The following is a 20,436-nucleotide window of genomic DNA, read 5'->3' as shown; positions in this document are numbered from 1 at the left end:
GACAGGTCAGCAGAGATAATGTTGTGCAGTATGTTGTTTCAGATTTAGTACTTTCTCTTAAATAACTGAGCCAGTGTTCTGTCTGTATTTGTGCTCAGTAATGAGCATAGTGGAATTTTAATGTGCAGTAGCAGTATCATTTGTTCTTTAATTGGTTTCAAAGACAGATAGCTTGCCCAGTTCTGAGACATGTTGTTACAGTCCCATAAACTCAGAAGGCTGAGGCGGAAGGATTTCTTGAGCCTGTGAGTTGGACATTGGTTATATAAGGTTTTGAGATCCCGTCTCAAAAAAAAAAAAAAAGGGGGGGGGTGTTGATAGCTTATTCCTATAATGGAATAAATAGCTTATAGTGCTTACCAGTCCAACTACATGAACTACACTGGTATCTGTTCAGAACAAAGATGCATGTGTATATGTACCATTTGATATTTATATGTAAAATTCCTAAGTTTAGAAATTTACGAGGTAGTAAGTTTATGAGAGAGGATGAAATAGAAGGTATAGGTCAGAGAATGACAAATGCTATAGTCAGCAAGAAGCAGGCTGTGCTGCTTCCTATCTGTGATACTTTGGTGACAAACATCTGTTCTTGATTTTCTTTTTTCTCTTAATTTTTTTGTCTTTTTGAGTCAGTTTTGCTATGGTGTTCAGGCTGGCCTTCAACTCACTTTGTAGTCAAGGTTGGCTTTGAATTCACAGCAATCCTCCTGCCTCAGCCTCTTGAGTTCTGTGATTACAGGTGTGTGCTACCCCACCGGGCCTTGTTCTTTCTTACAGCTAAAATTGGAGTAAAGTTTTTACCTATATCATTAGATATTTCTTGGTGATTATGTGAGTCAGTCCGTATACCAGTTCATGGCACATACAGAATGTTGTCATAGCTTCCCATATTATTAGCACCATCATCTTTTGGAGTTTAGGAACAGCCATGTGAGTGAGGGGGCGGGGTCCTAAGATGAAAATTTTAAGGATTAAATATGTTACTTTTCTTGGCTTTTCCTTTTTTGGAGGGATGCTGGATACCAGACTCAGGACCTTGGCATGTACCAAACAAGCAGTGTACCACTGAGCTGTACCGCAGCCTGTGATGTTACTTTTAGAAACTGTTATTCTCTCCTCAGCACTGGGGACAGGGTTGGGGGAATCTCTGCTTAAACTAACTTCATGGATTAACTAATCTAGAAAGTGACCAAAAAATATATCTATAGTACTGTGTGTATATATAACAAAATGTAAAGAGCTGGATGTGGTAACTTACTCCAGTAATCCTAGTGCTTGGGAGGCTGAAGAAGGAGGATCCTTGGGAGTTCCTGGCCAGCCAGCTTACAAAGAAAGCTCAAGGTCATCCTGAACAGCATATCGAGACCCTATCTCAAAAAGACAAAAAACAAAACAAAGCAAAACAGTTGTACTGTTCAGCAATGTTAGTGTCATATTAAACCTTGCCTTCTAATATAATTGTCCTCCTTTGTTTGTGTGTTTGTTTGCTTGTTTGTAGTGCTGGGGATGGAAACCAGGGCCAGGTATATGCATCCTAAGCAGATACACTTAACAGAAAACCACATGTTTCAACTCTTGACAGTGTAGTATCAGTAGGTTAAGGCAGTTGCAATTAAATATAATTTCAGTATGTGTAAAAGTACGTACTTTGTTTTCTGAAGTGAATGTAAATAGATTATGTTCTTTAGCACTTGGCTATTTTTGCCTTAAACTAGAAGGTACTTATAAAAGATAACTGGACTTTCCAAATAGTCTGGATTCATACTAACTTGAAATATATTTATTGATGGTACTATTATTTGGGACAACTGTGAATGAATATTTTGGTCCTGGGATTGAACCCAGGTTCACACTGAGCTGTATTCTCAGTGCCTGCTTTTAATTTTTATGTTTGAGACAGGAGCCTTCTCAGTTGCCTATTGCAGGCTGGCCTTAAATTTGTGGTATTCCTGCATTAGCCTCCCAACGTATGTGCACCACCATACCTGGCTTAAGTGAATTTTAGTATGTTTCATTTTGACTGTCTTAAACTAGTGTTTTTTTTAGATGGAACTAACCCATTTGAAAAAAGGATTATATATATGGAGAAAAATTCATTGTTAAAATTATCAAATGAAATAATTATAGTCTCATTTTGCTTTTAATGTTTATTTCTGTAGTGACTGTTCAGTGCACATTATATATATTTCTAAAAGGTTTTTGATAAAATTTTAGGGTCTACATTTTGTGCTTACTATATTATGACCATCTATCCAAATAATCTTTTTATCGGCTGCTTAATGTTCTTCATATGGCTAGTTTGATTAAATCTGTTTCTGTATTTGAAGTAGTTTAGTAATTTTCCTAGCTCCCATTATTAAAATTACACTTTATTCATTTTCCTTCTTTTGGTGTTTTGAGACAGGGACACATTCAGCCTGGCTGTGGACTCACTATGTAGCCTAAGCTGGCCTCAAACTTGCAGTAGTCCTCTGCCTCAGCATCCTAAGTATGGGAATTACAGCCGTGTGCCTGACCTAGCTTTCTTCTTTTTATAAGCAACAACTGTCTATAAATCTGAGCCCTTGACAGTGTAATTTGTTTTGTTTGAATGTTTTGAGATAAACTCGGCTGTGTAGCTCAGGCTGGCCTTGAACCCATCATGATCCTCCTGCCTCTGCCTTCTGAGTGCTGAGGTCACTGACATAAACTACACTACCATAGCAGCCTTGCTTAACCTTAGCTCCTATTTGTGGAGCATTGTAATTTTCTGTACTTAATGTCCCAGCAACCCAGAGGAATTGTCTGGTAGAGAAGAATCACAGTGGTTGAGAAACTTAGCCAATTCTCAGTATAAACTCTGAATTGGACCTAACACTGACTGAGAAGTATGAGCATTTGTTTATCTAAAGTATGCTTTTTTATCCTATTTACTTTTAGATTATTAATGATTATTTGGCTTTGAAGTGTTTTCATACTAAACTTAATACAGACACAGAACTGCACAAAGTAGAAAGCTATTTTGTCTTCATAGCGAGCAGTTAAAAAATCTTCACATTTTCACATCCTAATCTATGTCACAGGTGTTTGGTCATGCCCGTAAGTGTATGTAATTGAACACAATTTACTTGGTAAAAATATCCTCATATCCAGTGAATAGTAAACCTTGTGAATGTGTTTGAGTAGGAAATATGCTTATTTAGAATATTACTTTGTTTTACAACTGTCTTATAAACAAATGGCATTACTTACTGTCCTCCCTTCTATTATATCTCATCTTTCCCATTTGATCCTTTCTGACTTCTTTCCAAAAGGGCCTTCCTTAGTACCAAATCAAAGATTAGAATATCTTGTCATTTGGGGAACTGTAAGAGCAAAGCATTCACACATGTACATGTGTTTGGAATGAGTCTTTGTCAGCAACATAGATAATTTCCATTAAAATGTTTCTGTTTGGCCACGGTATCACTCAGAGATAGAGCCCTGGCTAAGCATGCTGTGAGTTTGACTCCTGCTGCTGAAGGGGAGAAACTCCCAACACGGCCTATGCGTAAAGTCCAAAATATTTCTGTAATGAAGTGACTACTGAGGCTGAGTGTTATTCTGGGGAAAGAATGAAGCCAGAAGAATCAGTGCAACATTGTGGTAGCACTTGCTACCAAGATTTAAAACTTGGTTGCTTCAGATTTTAATTTTAATCCCGTGAGACCATGGATAGACTTGGTTTTATTGCATTTTCTATTTCAGAGTACCGTGAAGGTTTTTTTTTGTAGCAAGAGCTAAATTAAGTTCTATATGACAATATTAGGTTTAATTTTTTTTTCTGTTACTTTTCACAGAAAAATGGACCAATATTAAATGGACCATGTTAAAATCTAAATTGCAATTAAGAGTACTGGAAATCTCTTGCTTTGAGAGTTCATTTACTTGATAAATAATAATGAATGACAATTGATAATTTTTGGGAATTCTGTAATATTATGTTCATTATGAGATAATTAAAAAACTCTAAGTGATGCCAGGTATGGTGATGTGCATCAGTAATCTCAGCTACGTGGGAGCCATGGCAGGAAGATCTCATGAGCATAGGAGCTCAAGGCCGGTCTTAACAACAAAGCACACCCTGCTAGCCCTCTGTTGTCTGAAATAAAAGTAATTGCAAAGCCACTTCTAGTCTCAGTTGCCAGAAATGATCATTGCTATTGTCAATAATGTTAAGACCTTTTTCTTTGTGTGTGCATATTTTTATAGTCTTCTGATCCAAGATTCATATATTTGTGTATTTATAGAGATTTTTGATTTGCATTGTGGCTCCAGTAAGTGCATATGGTTTATGTTGCATTCTTAGCTCGTTGTCTCCCATCATAACTACTTGAGAATTAAGGGACTCCTCGATCTTTGCTGTTTACAATTAGCACAACACTTACAATTTTTATAAACTGAACGATTTCTCATTTTTAGTAGGGAGTATGTATCAGTTAAGAGTGTTCATGTTTCAATGGTCTGTGTGAAATAAAATTATATTTAATGAAATATTTTATTGATTGCAGCACTCAACAGAAGGAGTGAAATTAACAGCTCTGAATGACAGCAGTCTCGACTTGTCTATGGACAGTGACAACAGCATGTCTGTGCCTTCCCCCACCAGTGCTACGAAGACCAGTCCATTGAACAGCTCTGGCAGCTCTCAGGGGTAAGGAGGCGACCCAAAGGGATCGGTAGCTATTGGTGAAACACATTAAGGTATATTCTCGTGACCATTACAGTCATCCAATTAGAGTGCTACTTTTATTCTATCTTCTGATCTTTAAAAAATAACTCCTGGTTTTAACTGTGTAATTTTTAGTTTTGTCCTACTGTGTGTACTTGTATTTTGTGTTTGAGATGGATATGCCTTGATTTATGGGTGAATTTTAGTTCTTTTCCCCTTCATCTCTGTTTATGTCCTTAGATGTAGATGGACTGAACTGTGTAATGTGCCAAGGAAAGTAGGCAACAGTGCAGACCTACCCTTCTGTCTTAGAGCTGCTTGTTTCCACAGGAGAATGTACCTCTGAAGCCCTTAGTGTTCTTAAGAAGAAACTTTTTCTGAAAGAATGAAGTATCACTTTAGAAATATTTAAAGCAGTTAAAAATACTACCTCAGCTTGGCATGGTGGCTCACACTTGGGCTGCTGATTGGGTGGCTGAGGCTGCAGAATTGCTGTGAGTCTGAGGCCAGCCTGGACCACATAGTTCAAAATCAGCTTTATGTAATGAGGCTCTGTCTCAAAACAACAGCTACAAAAAAACAAACAGAACATCTGAAATGAATATAATTGGTACTACAAATTTAGTTTCTTTCTTAATTATAGAATGTCTTTCTAGAAATCTTACTTTACTCCACCTCACATATTTTCAAGGGAGGTCTTTATAGTTGCACAGCATTTTCAGCTGTGACAGTTATGCTGGTTACTTTGTTAATAAGTTAACTGTTAAACTTGAGGCCTTTTAAGACTATATACACTGTGCATTTCAGTTTTTAAGAACAATTAGAAATTGAACTGCTGGCATTAAGCTGTGGTAGATGGGCAGTTTGCGGAAGATTCCCCTAGGAAAGGTGCTCTAGATGGTGCCTAGGTGTAGTGGGTGAGTGCAGTGGTCTTTTCCTTTGTACTCTGTATTCATAAGGAGTGTTTTGAGCTAATCAAGAGTCATCTGAAGACTGAAAACCCAGCTATGTCCTTTAAATTAGAGCAGCTTCCTACACAAAGCATTAACTACCACCAGCTCTCGCTCTTTCACTCGCTCGCATGCGTACTCTCTCACTCTCTCCTGCTAAAATCTTGGCCTGCGCTGAATTTCCAGACCTTTTTGTTATCTTACTTTTAGATAGAGTTTCACTAAGTTGTCCAGGCAGCCACCTGCCATTATGCTTGACCTCTTTCAGAACCATTCTTTCCAATGTGATACAAGCCATGTGGGGCAATTTAAAATTCAGTGCTAAATAAAATTAAGTACTTAGTTTCTCACAACTCACATTTCAAGCACAGAATAGCCACATCTTACAGTGACCACCATATTGAATTGCATAGATAACAAATAGCATTTCTTTTATCACAGTTCTGCTGGTCAGTGCTGCTTTATAGAATGTTTGCCTTTTTGATGCAAGGGTACTGGGAATCAAACTTAAGACCTCACAGTTGCCAGGCTGGCACTTGTGCTGCTGAGCTAAACACTTAGCCCTAGAGTTTTTGCCTTTGATGGTTGGTTATATTTTATTAAAGCCAATTACAGAAGTATATGTATTGGAAGGAAAATCAAAGAATCATTTATTTTAGGCCTACACATACTACACATTACTATCAAATTTTGTATCTGTTATTAAACTTACGGTGGGGAGCTTTCTCTTGTTAGCAGAAACAGTCCTGCTCCAGCTGTGACGGCAGCATCTGTGACCAACATCCAGGCTCCTGAAGTCTCTGTGCCACAAACGAATTCCAGTGACAGCTCAGGGGGTAAGAGATTGGTGTGATGTTTCAGAGAATTCTTACATTATAATTGGTTTTAACCTTCAGTTCGAAACAGTGGATTTGTGATTAAGTAGTTGGAGTCCAGCTTTTAGTGCTATTACTGTTTGTAAAGGTTTTTTGCAAAATCAAAGAAAAGCTTGTAACTTGACATCAATGTGATTATGTGTATTTGCATGTTTTGCATATTTACCATTTAGGTACATCGAGTGAAAGCATTCCTCAAACTGCCACACAGCCAGCCATTTCGCCACCACCAAAGCCTACAGTCTCCAGAGTTGTTTCCTCAACACGTCTGGTAAACCCACCACCTAGAACTTCAGGAAATGCAGCAACAAAAATACCTAACCCTATAGCAGGAGTCAAGAGGACATCCTCACCTCATAAAGAAGAAAGTCCCAAGAAACCCAAAACTGATGAGGTATATATGTGTATATATTTATGTACACACACACCCGCTCACACGACTAAAAAAAGTGCATTAGTTAGCCAAAGCAGCAGCATCTTGTGTATTCTTGAACCCAGCAAAAGAAAACCTTTTTGTGGGCCAAAAGTGAGGAGCACAGCCTTTAGAAGAGTTTTATTGTGTGTGTAATGCTTTACCACCGTAGATTTTCTTCATTTTTCTCATCCTTTTTAGAATGACCTCTTAGTAAATCTTGTTTTCTAGTGTTGACTCTGTGTGTGTGTGTTTTGCTGCTGCTGCTGCTGCTGCTGCTGCTGCTGCTGCATGAAATTGACCTTATGCCTGGTTCACAAGTGATCTGCCATGGAGTTGTGTGCTTGGTCCTTTTAAGGAAGTGTAGGGCTGGGAATATAACTTAGCAGCATGGCTGTCTGGCAAACACAAGGTCGTGAATTTGATTCCCAGTACTTAAAAAAAAAAAAGGAAAAAGAAAATGTTAAGCAAATGTAGTGTGCCACAAAATTACAACCTTTGGGGGCCCGGGGTTATGGGTAGTACTGGGGATTTAACTCAGGACTCTCACACTGAGCCATTTTTTATTTGTAGACTACATGTTTTATTATGTCTTTGCTGCTCCCTTTTGGTCAGCCCCCCCCCTTTTTGCTTCTGTGATATAAATGAAGTTTTTATACTATAGTTATAATGAAAAGGATTGGTTGAACTAGAGATTTTGGGCATTTAACCGGGGACCCTGTGCTTGCAAATCTAGTTGTATTAGTTTTGGGATCTTGAATGATATAGATCCTTTAATCCTTCAAGAAATGTGTTAGAAGTCTTTTAATTTTTTATAGTAATGGCTTATCAAAGACTATGTTGATTTGGTAGTGTGGGGGTTTGAACCTGGAATCCTGGCTGTGTTAGACACATGCCTTCAGCCTGTTGCTTGGTGCAAGTCTTAAATTCAAGTAGTTTTGTGCATCTTATCTTACTACAGAATGGACTCGTAGATCTGTCTTGCAGTCATCTGTTATAGCAGTGGTTTTATCCTCAGCTGAATTCCAGGGTTTTTGTTGTATCTTTTTTTCTTGTCCCCTCCCCCACTTTAATAAACATAGATTTCAAGGCCTCCCCAAACAATGAATCTGAGCCTTTGTAGGAGTTAGACCTGGGAATCATCTTATAAACTTTGCCTTATGGTTACATTGTGCAACAACAGCCCAAGGATCTGCTGGTTTTGGTGTAAATATACATTTTGCCTAGTGGTATAGTATTGGGAGTTCTCAGGACATTTCAAGCATTTGGGTTTTTCATTTTTAACCTGCTTAAGGATAATATAAACATAATCCTGCCTTTGAACATTTAATTTATAAAAGGCACACTGAGAGCTCTTAGTAAATAAATATATTCCAGTCCTGTGTTTGTAGTTTTGTTCGTGGTTATATTGGTAGAATATAGAGTTTAGAGAAATAATAGGGATACAAAAGTTTTTATGCAGAATTAAGAACTAAAAATATATTGGAAAGTGAAGACAATCATTTATATCTATATATCCACCACATAGCAGAAGTTATAATAAAGTCTTATCTCTATATCCTTCATTCTGTCAGCCTTTTCATTCTGTACTTTATTTTGTGTGTGTGTGTGTGTGTGTGTGTGTGTGTGTGGTTACTAGAGATTAAACACATAACCTCACACTTGCCAGGCAGCCGCTGTGCCCCTAAACTATATGCCCAGCCTGCGTTTTGTTCTTGAACTGTTTAGAAGCAGTATCTGGATATCATATAATTCATTATAATTTTTAAGTTCTAGACCAAAAAAAATAGCCAATAAGAGCCAGGGGTGGTGGCTGTCTTAGAATCTTAGCACTTGGGAGGCTGAAGCAGGAGGATTGTTAGAAGTTCAAGACCAGCCTACAAGCTCAAGGGCAGCCTGAAATAGCATAGTGAGACCTGTTTCAAAAAGACAAAATAAATAAATATAATTTTTAAGTTACGTATATAAAATCATGCATAAGCAAAATGATATGCTATCAAAAAGTTAGTTCCCTAAAACATGTATCTCATGTCTATTCAGATTTCCCTATCGCATTGTATCTCTGCTCAAATGTGGAGCTAAATAAAATTCCTACATTAAAATTATTTGAATTTGTTTATGCCATCTCCCCTGACGGGGGGCTGAACCCAGAGCCTTTCCAACGATGTGCACTGCATTCCCAGCTCATTATTTTGAGACAGGTTCTAGCTAAACTGCTGTATTCCTCAGCCTAGGCTTAAAACGTGAGATACAGAAAGAATTTTATTTCATACAGAGAGTAATTGCATTTCCCAGCAGAGCAATCTGAAGTAAAGTAGCATTTCTAGATAGAAAGCTTATTTTTATTTAGAGGCAGGATTAAACCTGGGGCCTGTGTCTCAGGGTGTGAAGTTGAAGAGGTCTGGTGTAGTATAAATGCCCTAATGTTGAAGCCCTCCTAAACTGAACCTCGTGTTCTCCTGTTCGTGAGTATGGGTGGTAGAAACTGTAAAGAATCAGGAGGAAATGGGGTCTTGCTGAATCCTCTGACGTGTAGGAGGAAAAGGGTGAGAGGTGATGCCATGGTTTCCTTCTAATTACTGTACGTCCTGCACTAATGGTTTTCGAATTTGTAGAGTAAAAATAACAAAAGATTGCATAGATCTCTTGGATTATATGGCTAATGTTACCTGACTCAGAAACTCTGGGAAATTTCATTTATAAGTAGACTGCACTCTCACTCATATCACTTAGTTTCAGCAGTTCCCTTCTGAACAGCTTTGTGTTTCATACACACTTCACACTGTTTTAAAAGCAAACTCAGGCATACAATTTTAACCAAAAGTACTTTAATGTGTTTCTAAAATAAGGACTTCATAGAATGTTTATCACAGAATATGTGTCACACCAATTTCGGTAATAACTATAATGTCCCATATCTAGTCAAAATTCATACTTGTGCATTTGTGACTTAAATCACTATTTTTAAACTTGTCAATGAGTATGTATGATCTTTATGAATTAGTTTTTGTGGGTTTTTTTCTAATCTGTGTAAGTAAGCCTGTACTGACTTTTTTTTTTAAGCTTTTGAGATTAAATTTTAGTTTTGATTAATAAGTAAACCCTGGGAGATAGTAGTTTCTAAGGTTTAAAAAGAGGTTGTATCTCAAACTTTGTGTTCTTTTAAGGTGTTAATAATAGGTTTTACTAGGAAAGGGGCTGCATGTGTCATACTGTGGTCAGTTACTTTTGGAAAAGAATTTCTTAAGCTTTATATGTGCTAATGTATTGATTTCTTGTAGCAGGGATGATAGTATCCCCAGTTTCTGAATTTGTTTTATGAGGGAATTCTTCCTTATTAAAACCATTGTGTGAATTTACTGATTTTGGCATTATCTTTTAAGTGGTGGTGATCTGCAGGAAATTCTGTTTAAAAGGGTAGCAGTGTTCTCTTTTAAGGCTATTTATTTGGTCTTACAGGCTTGATTATATTTAGGTTTGATAAATTTTTGTGAAGTAAAGCGTTAATTGGCAAATAATCTAAAGTTTTCATTTTAGAGAATAAAGCTTTTTTTTTTAAAAACAGGATGAAACAAGTGAAGATGCTAACTGTGTTGCTTTGAGTGGACATGATAAGACAGAAGCAAAGGTATACTCATTTAGCCTTTAGAATACATAAGAGTGCAGAAGATGTGTTAGAAATGTCTGTAGAGTATTGTACTATATTTTGTGCTGTCGGTTTTAGATTTTTCTCCCCATTGTTTTTAGAGAAGTATTTGTTCCTTTTTAATGTTAATGCCAAAAGCTATAGGAAATCCAGTGATGAGTCAAGTACCTTACCTTTAAAGAAGCTTATAGTTAAGCAGAGAGGTATCTTGTATACGCAAATAGCTACAGTATTAAAACCAAAGTCATTGACAGTTGCAAATTCCAAGGGCAAGAGTAGAAAGATACTTTTGACTGCAGAAATGACTTCTCAGAAGACTGTAGCAGCATTAAAGTGGTTTTTACAGGAAGTGGGATTGGGGCTTCATGATGAGAGATGGTCATCTCCTTGTTAGGTGTGACAATGCAGCATGATTGAAGAACTTGTTTTCAGCCTGAGATTTTCCTGGAAACCGGCCTGTATGGGCCTTGAATAAAGGACATTGAGCAGAGAAGATTAGTTTATGCTTGAAGCCTTTGTCGTAGTTTCAAAAACTGAACTGTATGGAAGACTTTTAATGTTACACTCCTTGCTATAGAAAAACCAGAGAGAGTCCCATCCTTCGCCTAGCTATAACTTGGATTCCCGAGACGCTGTCTTAATGTGTATTCTTTGGTGTCTTTGCAGAGTTTGTGCCTGCACTCATATGTGCGTACAATACTGATTTGCTTTCCAATTTTGCCACTTTGTAAACCAAGAAAATGTATTCATGTCATTTTAGGGCCTAAAAATTATTAATGGCCTCATAGAAAGCTGTTAACATATTTTATCCACCTACTTACTGTTAGCAGTTGTTTCCCTTTAAAAACAGAGTCACACTTTTCTACTCTAGTATGGAGTTTAGCTAAATACCTGTCACCCCTTCACAATTATTTTGGTTAAACTAATAAAAGAATTATTGGCACAAATAGTATACTGAATTTTGAAATGTAATACAAATTGCCAGGTTGTCTTCAGGAAGGCTGTACTTTTTCCATTCCTAATTCTGTCTTTTCTTACCTCATGGTTTTATAGTTGCATACATGTTTTATGAAAATTTAAGTTTATATGTTTATTTTGATTTGTATATGTAGATAATTTTCTTTCGTACACTGCTTTAAAAAATTAAGAATAGTAGAATGCTATTTCACTTTGTGTTTTCTGATTTTACTTACAGTAGAATGTGTACTAATTATTAGTCAGGGGAGGAGAGACCGTAAGGAAGGAGAAATCATTTAAAGATTTTTTTTTTTTTTTTACTTTTAATTATGTGTGGCATCTGCTTCTAAGCAATTTACTTAATATTGAATGAGGGGGCTCCCTCACAAAGTTAAGAGATTCCTTTGGGTTTTCATTTGTTAATTATTATTCAGATGGTGTTTCCTAAAGTATTTGTGCATGTCTTTAATTATTATTTGCTTAAAATACCCTTGTTGTAGCTGGTGGGAAAGATCATGAGACTGACCATACCTTAGTGTAAGTGTTAAGTAGACAAATAGAAATATCTGAAATGTTAAAGTAACCTACAACAAAACCTAATACATGATTGTGTAATGTAGTCACATCTCTCTCTTGATCCCTCCTGTCTTCCGGTTTGTCTTTGTTATTAGACACCAAACCCAGTTATGTTCTTTTATTCTTTTTTAAGTCTTTCTTCCCCTCTCCCCATCCTGTTTGTCTCACAGGAACAACTTGATACAGAAACAAGTACAACTCAACCAGAAACTACTCAGACAGCGGCTTCTCTGTTGGCCTCCCAGGTACTAAGTTCAAAAAGCAAGAATTTTGTCAGTGTTCTTAAGATTAGTATGGTATATTGAATTAAAATGAGCCTTTATATTGTTCTATTAAATTTGTGAATGTAAGTATTTGTAAGCCTATAAATGTATGTATGTATGTGTGTATTTTGTGTGTAGTTCGGACTGGCCTTCAGCTAACTTACTGTATAGCCCATGCTGGCCTCAAACTCACAGTATCTAGCCTCAGCCTCCCAAGTGCTGGGATTACCACGCTGGCTTATAAATTTATTTATTATAGTTTAAAGGAAGGACCTTAGATTTGATGGGACTGTTCAACCCCGCTTGGTGCTATTAAACTACCCTTTAAGAAGCTGGGCTTGATGGCACATGCCTGTAAGTCCCACCCACTTGGGAGCCTGAAGGTGGTAGGGTCGCTTGAGGCCTTCAGATTGAGACCAGTCTGGATAACAACACAGTGAGACCGCATCTCAAAAAACAATGCAAAAAGATGCTGTAATTCATTCCTTTATACACTACAGATCCTTTAAATTCTTACTAATCATTGCTCATGTGCTTCACAGGGTCATTTTATTTAAATGTCTAAGAGTAAAATTTAAAAACCATTCTTAGTGGATTTTCTTACAAGGCTAATACAGTCTTTTTATTCTGATTCTATCTCAGTGTAAGTACTGATTTTCACTTAGTTGTTTAGTATACATTCCCTAGTTCTTTATCGTTGCATTTTCTGTTGTGCTAACAATTCTGTCTGTGACAGTTTCTTGTGTATAGTAGGCACCTGTAATCTTTTCTCATTGATTTACAGACCTTCATTTTGGTTTTGAAATGATTGGGTTTTTTTTGAATCTTTTCAAATTTAATAAACCCAGATGAATCCAGGTAAAACTGATACAAAAGTAAATATTTCTTTTATACTGATTAACCTCCACAGAATAACTGAGATAACAGCTCCCCAGTGGTGTTGCTGTGCTGATACCTTGATGATAATTTGCAGCTTTGTGTTTCAGGTGTTTTAATGTGATTAGATTAAAATGTGCTTGTGCTGAGCTTTAACTTGCTGTGTGTAAATTACATAATTTGTGAAGTATTTTTTTATTTTTGTAAACTTAATACAACTTTTAGGTAATAACTAAAGTAGTAGGAAGTAGGAGTTGTACTTAATATTGATACATGGACAAACTCAAACTATATTGTGATTATAGTTGCATATCTCTTGATGGCTATATTACTTTCCAAGGAACTGTTTTTATAGATTTGTCTTAGTTTACCCCTACAGTCATTAAAACCCATTGAGTATTTGCTTTTTAGCTATCTTTATGAGTAGGATTTCTTTTCCTTGTAAAGCCAGTGATAGAAAAAACACCTGATAACATAAAACATGGTTGTGTTGATTTTAAAAAAACACACCTTTCTGTATTTTGTGGTACTACAATTACACTTATTCTAATGAGGTGTTAATATCTAACAAGGAGTCTTTATTGTTTTGAAGTAACCCTTGAAACTTGGTGTTGGGAGTCATTGGTGTTGGGAGAAGGAGAGATTTGCTTTGAGCGGGCAATTGAAATCATAATGAATGCATGTTGGTTCTTTTTGTGTGCTCTCTGCTTTTGCCTGTTTAGAATTTTCCCTGATAAAACATCTTACAACTTTTCTCCAGCTTTGAATACTAAAGAAAGCTTGTGATTTAATCTGCTTAATGTAATAAGGAAAACTTGCCTAAAAATTTAGGATCAGTAATTAAATTTGTGGTCAGTTACATAGATTTATTTTTAGAATTTACAGTGTCAGAAAATAATGTTTACTGACATTTTTGTATGAGGTGAACTTTAAGTATTCTTCCACATGGGGGTGCTCCAGCACCAGTTAATATTACAACTGTGTTACACATAAACACAGTTTAGCATTAACTTGATCATTATACTGCAGACTGTCCTTTTTTTTTTTTTAACAAAAGTATGTATGTAGAGAAAAATCACCATGTGTCACAAATTTAAAATGCCATAAATAGGTAGGTTCTTAAAGAGGCTTGTTTTTGAGAGTTACATGTGAACTTTAAGTTTTCTGTCTATTGCTAAAGTATGGGTAAATATTTGTACTTACTATTAGAAAATGTCTTCATCTATGGAACAAATAATGTGATTATAATAGTTGTGTTTATTTGCATTCCATTTTAGTGTTTCAAACTATTTCCCTTTAGATTTGTAATGCTTTTCTTACAATAAGGTTCCATTATTTTTTAGGAAATAATAGAAATAAAGCAGTGGAAAGTACATCTGATTGTTAAATTACAGTACTTTGAATGGTGATGTGTGTTCTTTGCTTTCATTCTCAGAAAACATCCAGTACAGACCTTTCTGATATCCCTGCTCTCCCTGCAAATCCTATTCCTGTTATCAAGAATTCAATAAAACTGAGATTGAATCGGTAAAAAACAACCTCAGGGGTCCATAAACAATATCTGCCAACTCAACCTTTGTCTTCAAATGCTAAAAAAGGAGAATGGAGGGTACAAGACTAGACAAGACTGAAAGTGGATTAGGTTTTTTTGGTGACCTCCCTTACTGGGCTAATCAGCACTTGATCGGAAGTCCAGGTTAGTATGTGAAGCCAGGAGTACTGTTATTATTGTGTTAGCAACAGTTGCATTAACTATTTAAAAAAAAAAATTACTGCCTTTAAAAAGAAAACCTCAAGCTATATTTGTATCCACAATTGACATCTGGATTTGGTTTATGTTTGATGCATTGTTTGGAAAATTTGCAATACAAACTGGCAAAGAATTCTTTGTTCTGATGATGCACTTTTATGTATTTTTTATTAGAAGGTAGAACTAATTTTAGATTTTCAGCTTGATGGATTTTCATTTTTTCCCAAAGAATTTCCTTTACCCTTAATCTTCAAATTGGATACCACTGTGCAGTGGTATATACTGTCTTACTTCAGAGAAAAAGCGAGACTACATCTAGCTCAGTCTGTGTGAGGTAGTGGTAGCCCGGAAAAATGAAATGTCAGCTCTCGGGGTACATTTGACACTGAAAGAATAATTAGGAGACACTTGGTTTTGATGGGGTTATGATTAAGAAATGATATATTGGTTTTATTTATAGAATTGTTTTGTAGTGCATACAAATCAGCGATCAGCCAGCAAATATATTTCTTTGAGCTTACTGAAGCTCCATATTCTTTTGCCTTCTATCTGTTGTCTTTAAACAAATGAAAAACCTTTTTGCGCCCCCATCCTTTTTTTTTTTTAATCTTTTTGTGTATATGCACAAGGTAGGACTTACTTCACAAAAACCAAAATGCCAATATTTTCTTAAGCCATGATGTGAAACCAATGACCTGGTGGCACAGAACACTAAATTTTGGTCTCATGGCTGAAATTTTCCGGTGACTAAAAGTAATGCCTGTGAAACTAATATCTAACTTGGATGGCCATTTGATCTCTAAATAAGAGGAATTTTGTACACTCCACAGATCTCCTGTTCTTGTCTATATAGTGCATTGATTTTCGATTTTAGACGTGGACAAAACGGCATTTTCTCCAAGATTTTTAAACTAATTTTTATTTTTAACTGGTTTACCAAAATTTGTCAGCAAATTTTACATACAAAAACATTTTAAAAATCATTTCTAGCAAGCACTTAATATCTAGTCAGCGCTCTACTCCTTTTTTATTTTATTTTATTCTAGAAAAGGATTAGAAACATCTTTAAAGAAAATAATTTTACATAACAAAGCATCATAACATCCATCTTTACAGTGTGTGAGGGACACCAGAGGTTGGTGAACTCACTGTCCCTTAACCTGGGCGAAGCAGACCTAACAGGGCTTCTCCAGTGAGCATGTTTTTGAATCTTCCATTGTGCTCCATTCTATCACATGTGCATTTTTCATGTTAAACTGCAATTACTTAAAACTCTTCCCCATGCTTCTAAATTAATTTTCCAAAGTTGGAGTATAGTCTTTTTCCCCCTTAGGCTATGCATTAATTGAGCTTTCTTTTCCCCATGACTTTATAATGTCTAGTATACAATATTTCTACTTCCCACATCTTCGCTCTGCACAGTCACCTTGCCCTTCTTCCCAGCCACTGAAGAGAAAAGATGGTCAGCTAGCAGGTGAAGTGTGCAAGGTGTCTGTGTGTGTTGTGTAGCTTAAGAGTTAGATTGAAATTGCCAGGCACAGATTTAGTCTTGTCCTTTTGTTTACACATTGGGGAAAAAAATTCAGTTTATTAAACGTTTCATGTAACTGCATCCCAGTTTGGCCAGACTGCAAACTTGGGTTCTCTCTGTGTAGTGACTTTTTAATTCTAGTTTCATAATCTGGAAATCAGACTGTTGCTTTCGCATGATGTATGTAGTGTCTCATGACTGGAGTTTGCTTTGTTTTATAGTATCTGTACTCCTTGTATTTTTCAAGAGCTATTTTGTAAACAGATGATGTATTTCTCCATTGAAAACACAATAAAATTTAAAAAAAAAAAAAACAGCACAATCCCTCAGTTGGCTGATTTCTTTTGACACCTTCTGTACCATCCCCATGATTTATGTGATTCTGTTTTGCAAGCTTGTAAAATAACTCCAAATGAAGATTTGCAAAAGAATTTGCTGTGCTTAAATTGGGAAAGATACATTTCTGGTTAAGCCATTAGCAGGAGCCTAAGAATTTATATCAGTTAATAATTAGTTACTTATTTTTTTTTTCACGTACTGGATCTTTAAAGAGGAAAATGTGAACATAGCTAGCTACCTGTTTACTTTTTAACCAGCCCATTCTCTAAGGCAGTTACTCTGTATCTGTAGATACTCTACATTACATGTATTCTGTGCAGGGTGGGCAGTGTTCTGCATTGCCTTTTGCAAAGCTGTTTTCAAAGCAGTTGGCATTTTATCTAATGTCAGAAGGTGGCACTGTTGTTTTTCATTGAATTTCGACTCACAAACCACAACCACCAGTTAGGATCCTGTTTACCATTTTACTAAACCAACTGAGATAATACCTTCCTTAAACCTGCTTACATTGCATGCTGAATTCACAGACTAGGAGTGAACTGCTCTGTGTACGCATGAGGGCCAGCTCCTAGATGGGATTGTCTTAAGTGTTCTGAGTAGAGAGATGGACCTTTCTCTAAAAGGCATAAGGTTACACAATTACGCACACTCTGCTCCTAAAACTCCAAATTCTGATGACTTTAAATATGTGAGTGGAATACAGAACCATTTTAAAAATTAAACTACAGCTTTGGGTATGCTCCACAAAAGTGTAAACATTCACATTGCCTCCGTTGCTAACATATATAGGATTGAGATTGCTATACCTACGCTATCGTAGTAGACTAGACATGTGACTGAGTATCATACTGAGTTTTATCATTGTGGATTTTTAACATTTCATGTGTGCGTCTTAGTTGAATTGGTAGAATAATAACCAAAAGGTGGCACATTTCATGGTGCTGGTAAATTCTGGAATAAAGTTATTTTCTCTAATTAACATTTATTTGTTTGTTTGTTTTTGTCTCCATACAGAAAAATGTATTACACCTCTGTGTAGTATTCTGGCTGCATTCATGTAGCAAATGATCCGCAGCTCCGAGTTGTAACTCATATGTGAAAGGACAAATCATTAATGTACACAAACTTAAAAGACTGAGCCTTGGGAATATTGTTAAATGAAAAGATAAACTTCTTAGAAAAGCATTGAACAATCCTTTGGGTCTTCCGTTGCCTATTTTAATTTTAATAAAAATGAACAGTATGGGGAAATTAGTTGTCTTTTAGCCTGTATCCTATGTTTTGTTTTAGTGCTTGACATTATTGTGATTCTTTTAGCTTTTCCTTCACACGAAAATCACAAATGGATGCTGCCTTGACTCAGATCTGAACTTGGTATGAAGTATTGTGTATGTTCTGTAATAAACAGTGACCTTCAGTTTCACAGAGGCAAGTGGTCTGTTTAGTTCTTTGTGATACCTGTTTCTCGTATTTGTAGGGTCAGTTCATCCTTTCCCTAGCCTTAATAGTTTAGGAATTGTTACATTTTATATTGCTTTATTGGCACTAAGAAAAATGGCATATGTATTTGAGAAGTGATTGTACTTCATTTGATTTCATATACTTGGGAAGTCATCTCACTTTATGCTTTTCTCTCTCAGAAGCATGCCTTTGTCTCAATATCGTGGGTCTGCTGATCACCCAGCAAGTTTCTTAAAAGGGATGGAATTTCAAGCCCCTTTTTTCTTTGACAGAATAAAATTAGGGCTGTCCTGAAGTTCACATTTTAGAGACCTCATAATTGTGTGGAAAGATATAATTGTCTTTTCTACCCCGGTTATCCTCAGTTCACTTTGTATTTTCACGGAGATACAAATCATACCTGTAAAGTATACACTGTTTAGTGTTTCTGGAGATAGTTTAACATCTGTTTAAAATGTTAACTTTTAAAAGGATTAAAAAGTACAGCCACTTCCCTTCCGGCTTGGGTATTCTTTACTACTGGTAGAATAGGGAATATATTCAAATCAAAGATGAGAATAAAAGTAGTGTGTATGTTTTACTTAAAGGATTGTATGTTTTGCTTATCATGTCTAAGGTGCAGAATGGTGCCCTGCTACCCACCTTGATTTTGATTTTGATTTTTTTTTTTTAATCGGTACCAGGGATCCCAACTGCCTGCTTGCAAGGCAGGTGCTTATGCCGCTGAGCTAAATCCCCAGCCCCTTGATTTTGATTTTAACGTGTGTGGGGGGTTTGCTTTTAGTGGTGAGAATGGATTTGCACCAGACCTTCCACATTCCCTGCCAGGTCGCCTTGACTAGCTTTGACCAGGAGAAGCCCAGGAGTGTCTTGGTTTTGTTTTGCACAGAGGGATAAATGAGTTTGGAAGCCAGAGCTGCTTCAGCCTGCACTTGAGCTTGCTGCTGGGGCTGTGTTTCTTCCCTGCCTTAGCACAGGCAGTCATAGCCGAGACAGACCACATAACACGTTATGTAACTTAGGGATAATGTAATCTAGTCACACAGTGTCGATATCTTAACCTGTAAGTTTCACCTATAGTCATTGAATAATGCCTTTATAATTCATGTCTATTCCAGGCAAATCTGATTAAAATAGAAAACACATGAGAGGGAAAGTATAAAACATAAATCCTGACTTCATGATAGGTTTTTACTCTTGGCTGGTACAATGTGTAGTCACACCTTGGTGCCAAGCTGCCTCAAAACTTCACATTGGGTGACCAGGTGCACCTGGGCATTTTAGCCTGGTACTTAAGGTCTGCTACTTATGTTCAGGCTGGAACTTGTCTGCATGGATTGCCCCATGATACACTATCCTTTCCAGCCAAAACAATTCCATGTTTCTTGTTTTGATGTACATCTCATCTAGAAACCTACTTTACAGGGAATGCTGAGATGCTACCCTAATTAACAGTAGCAGGGTTTGTTTTGTGTGTGTATGTATGTGTGTGTGTGTGTGTGTGCGCGCGCGCGCGCGCGTACCAGGCATCAAACTCAAGACTGCGCGCTTGCAAGGCAGGCACTCATGTCGCTGAGCTAAATCCCCAGCCCAACAGTGGCAGTTTTAACATAGAAGGTTTTTGTTTTGTAGTATGTATGTGATTATAGCCTGATGTTTAATCTTTTAATAATTTGTCTCAATAATTTGTAATGCCTTTAAAATATTTTAATTTGTAAGACATTTTTATGTAGCAAAGTTGAGAGTCTGTGTGTGTGTGTGTGAGACACACTTTTTGTCTTTGATGACACAGGGTTTTTTGTCTTTGATGACACTATGCTGTTCAGGCTGGTTAGCAGTCTCATTGTGTAACCTTGAACTCCTATTGATCCTCTTGCTTCAGCCTCCCAATAAAAATGTATATTTCGAATAATTCAAATATTTCAGTTTTAATGGGTTTGCTCATTAGAAACATTGAACTCCACAGTGTGTGTTATCTAATGATGTTCTAGAGCACTAGAATAGTTAAAACTTTGGAAAGGTGTCTAATACAGTTTTGATTTTTAAGGGAGATTTCTGGGAATGTATAGTAACAAAGCTATTTCTGGAGGTAAAGTGATTTGTGTGC

At 36.5% G+C, this 20,436-nt stretch overlaps 1 protein-coding gene across 5 annotated transcripts in view; it reads left to right on the top strand.

Moving 5' to 3' along the window:
- Window positions 1–16,843, top strand: part of Papola (poly(A) polymerase alpha) — a 64,857-nt gene extending 48,014 nt beyond the window's left edge. For 2 of the 5 annotated variants that reach the window (XM_063241176.1, XM_063241174.1), the window contains 6 exons: window positions 4,533–4,675; window positions 6,379–6,479; window positions 6,692–6,912; window positions 10,496–10,558; window positions 12,280–12,354; window positions 14,684–16,843. In XM_063241176.1, coding sequence (XP_063097246.1) covers window positions 4,533–4,675; window positions 6,379–6,479; window positions 6,692–6,912; window positions 10,496–10,558; window positions 12,280–12,354; window positions 14,684–14,779 — 699 coding nt within the window. In that variant the 3' untranslated portion in view covers window positions 14,780–16,843. The remainder of the gene's footprint in view (window positions 1–4,532; window positions 4,676–6,378; window positions 6,480–6,691; window positions 6,913–10,495; window positions 10,559–12,279; window positions 12,355–14,683) is intronic. The other 3 variants (XM_063241175.1, XM_063241179.1, XM_063241178.1) reach the window with 3 other exon arrangements.
- Window positions 16,844–20,436: the final 3,593 nt, after the last annotated feature.

Source organism: Cavia porcellus, unplaced genomic scaffold (assembly GCF_034190915.1).
Source record: "Cavia porcellus strain 051 isolate PalLab524CR breed Dunkin Hartley unplaced genomic scaffold, mCavPor4.1 scaffold_31, whole genome shotgun sequence".
NCBI classification, from domain to species: Eukaryota; Metazoa; Chordata; class Mammalia; order Rodentia; family Caviidae; genus Cavia; species Cavia porcellus.
This window is presented reverse-complemented; position numbering and strand designations above follow the sequence as displayed.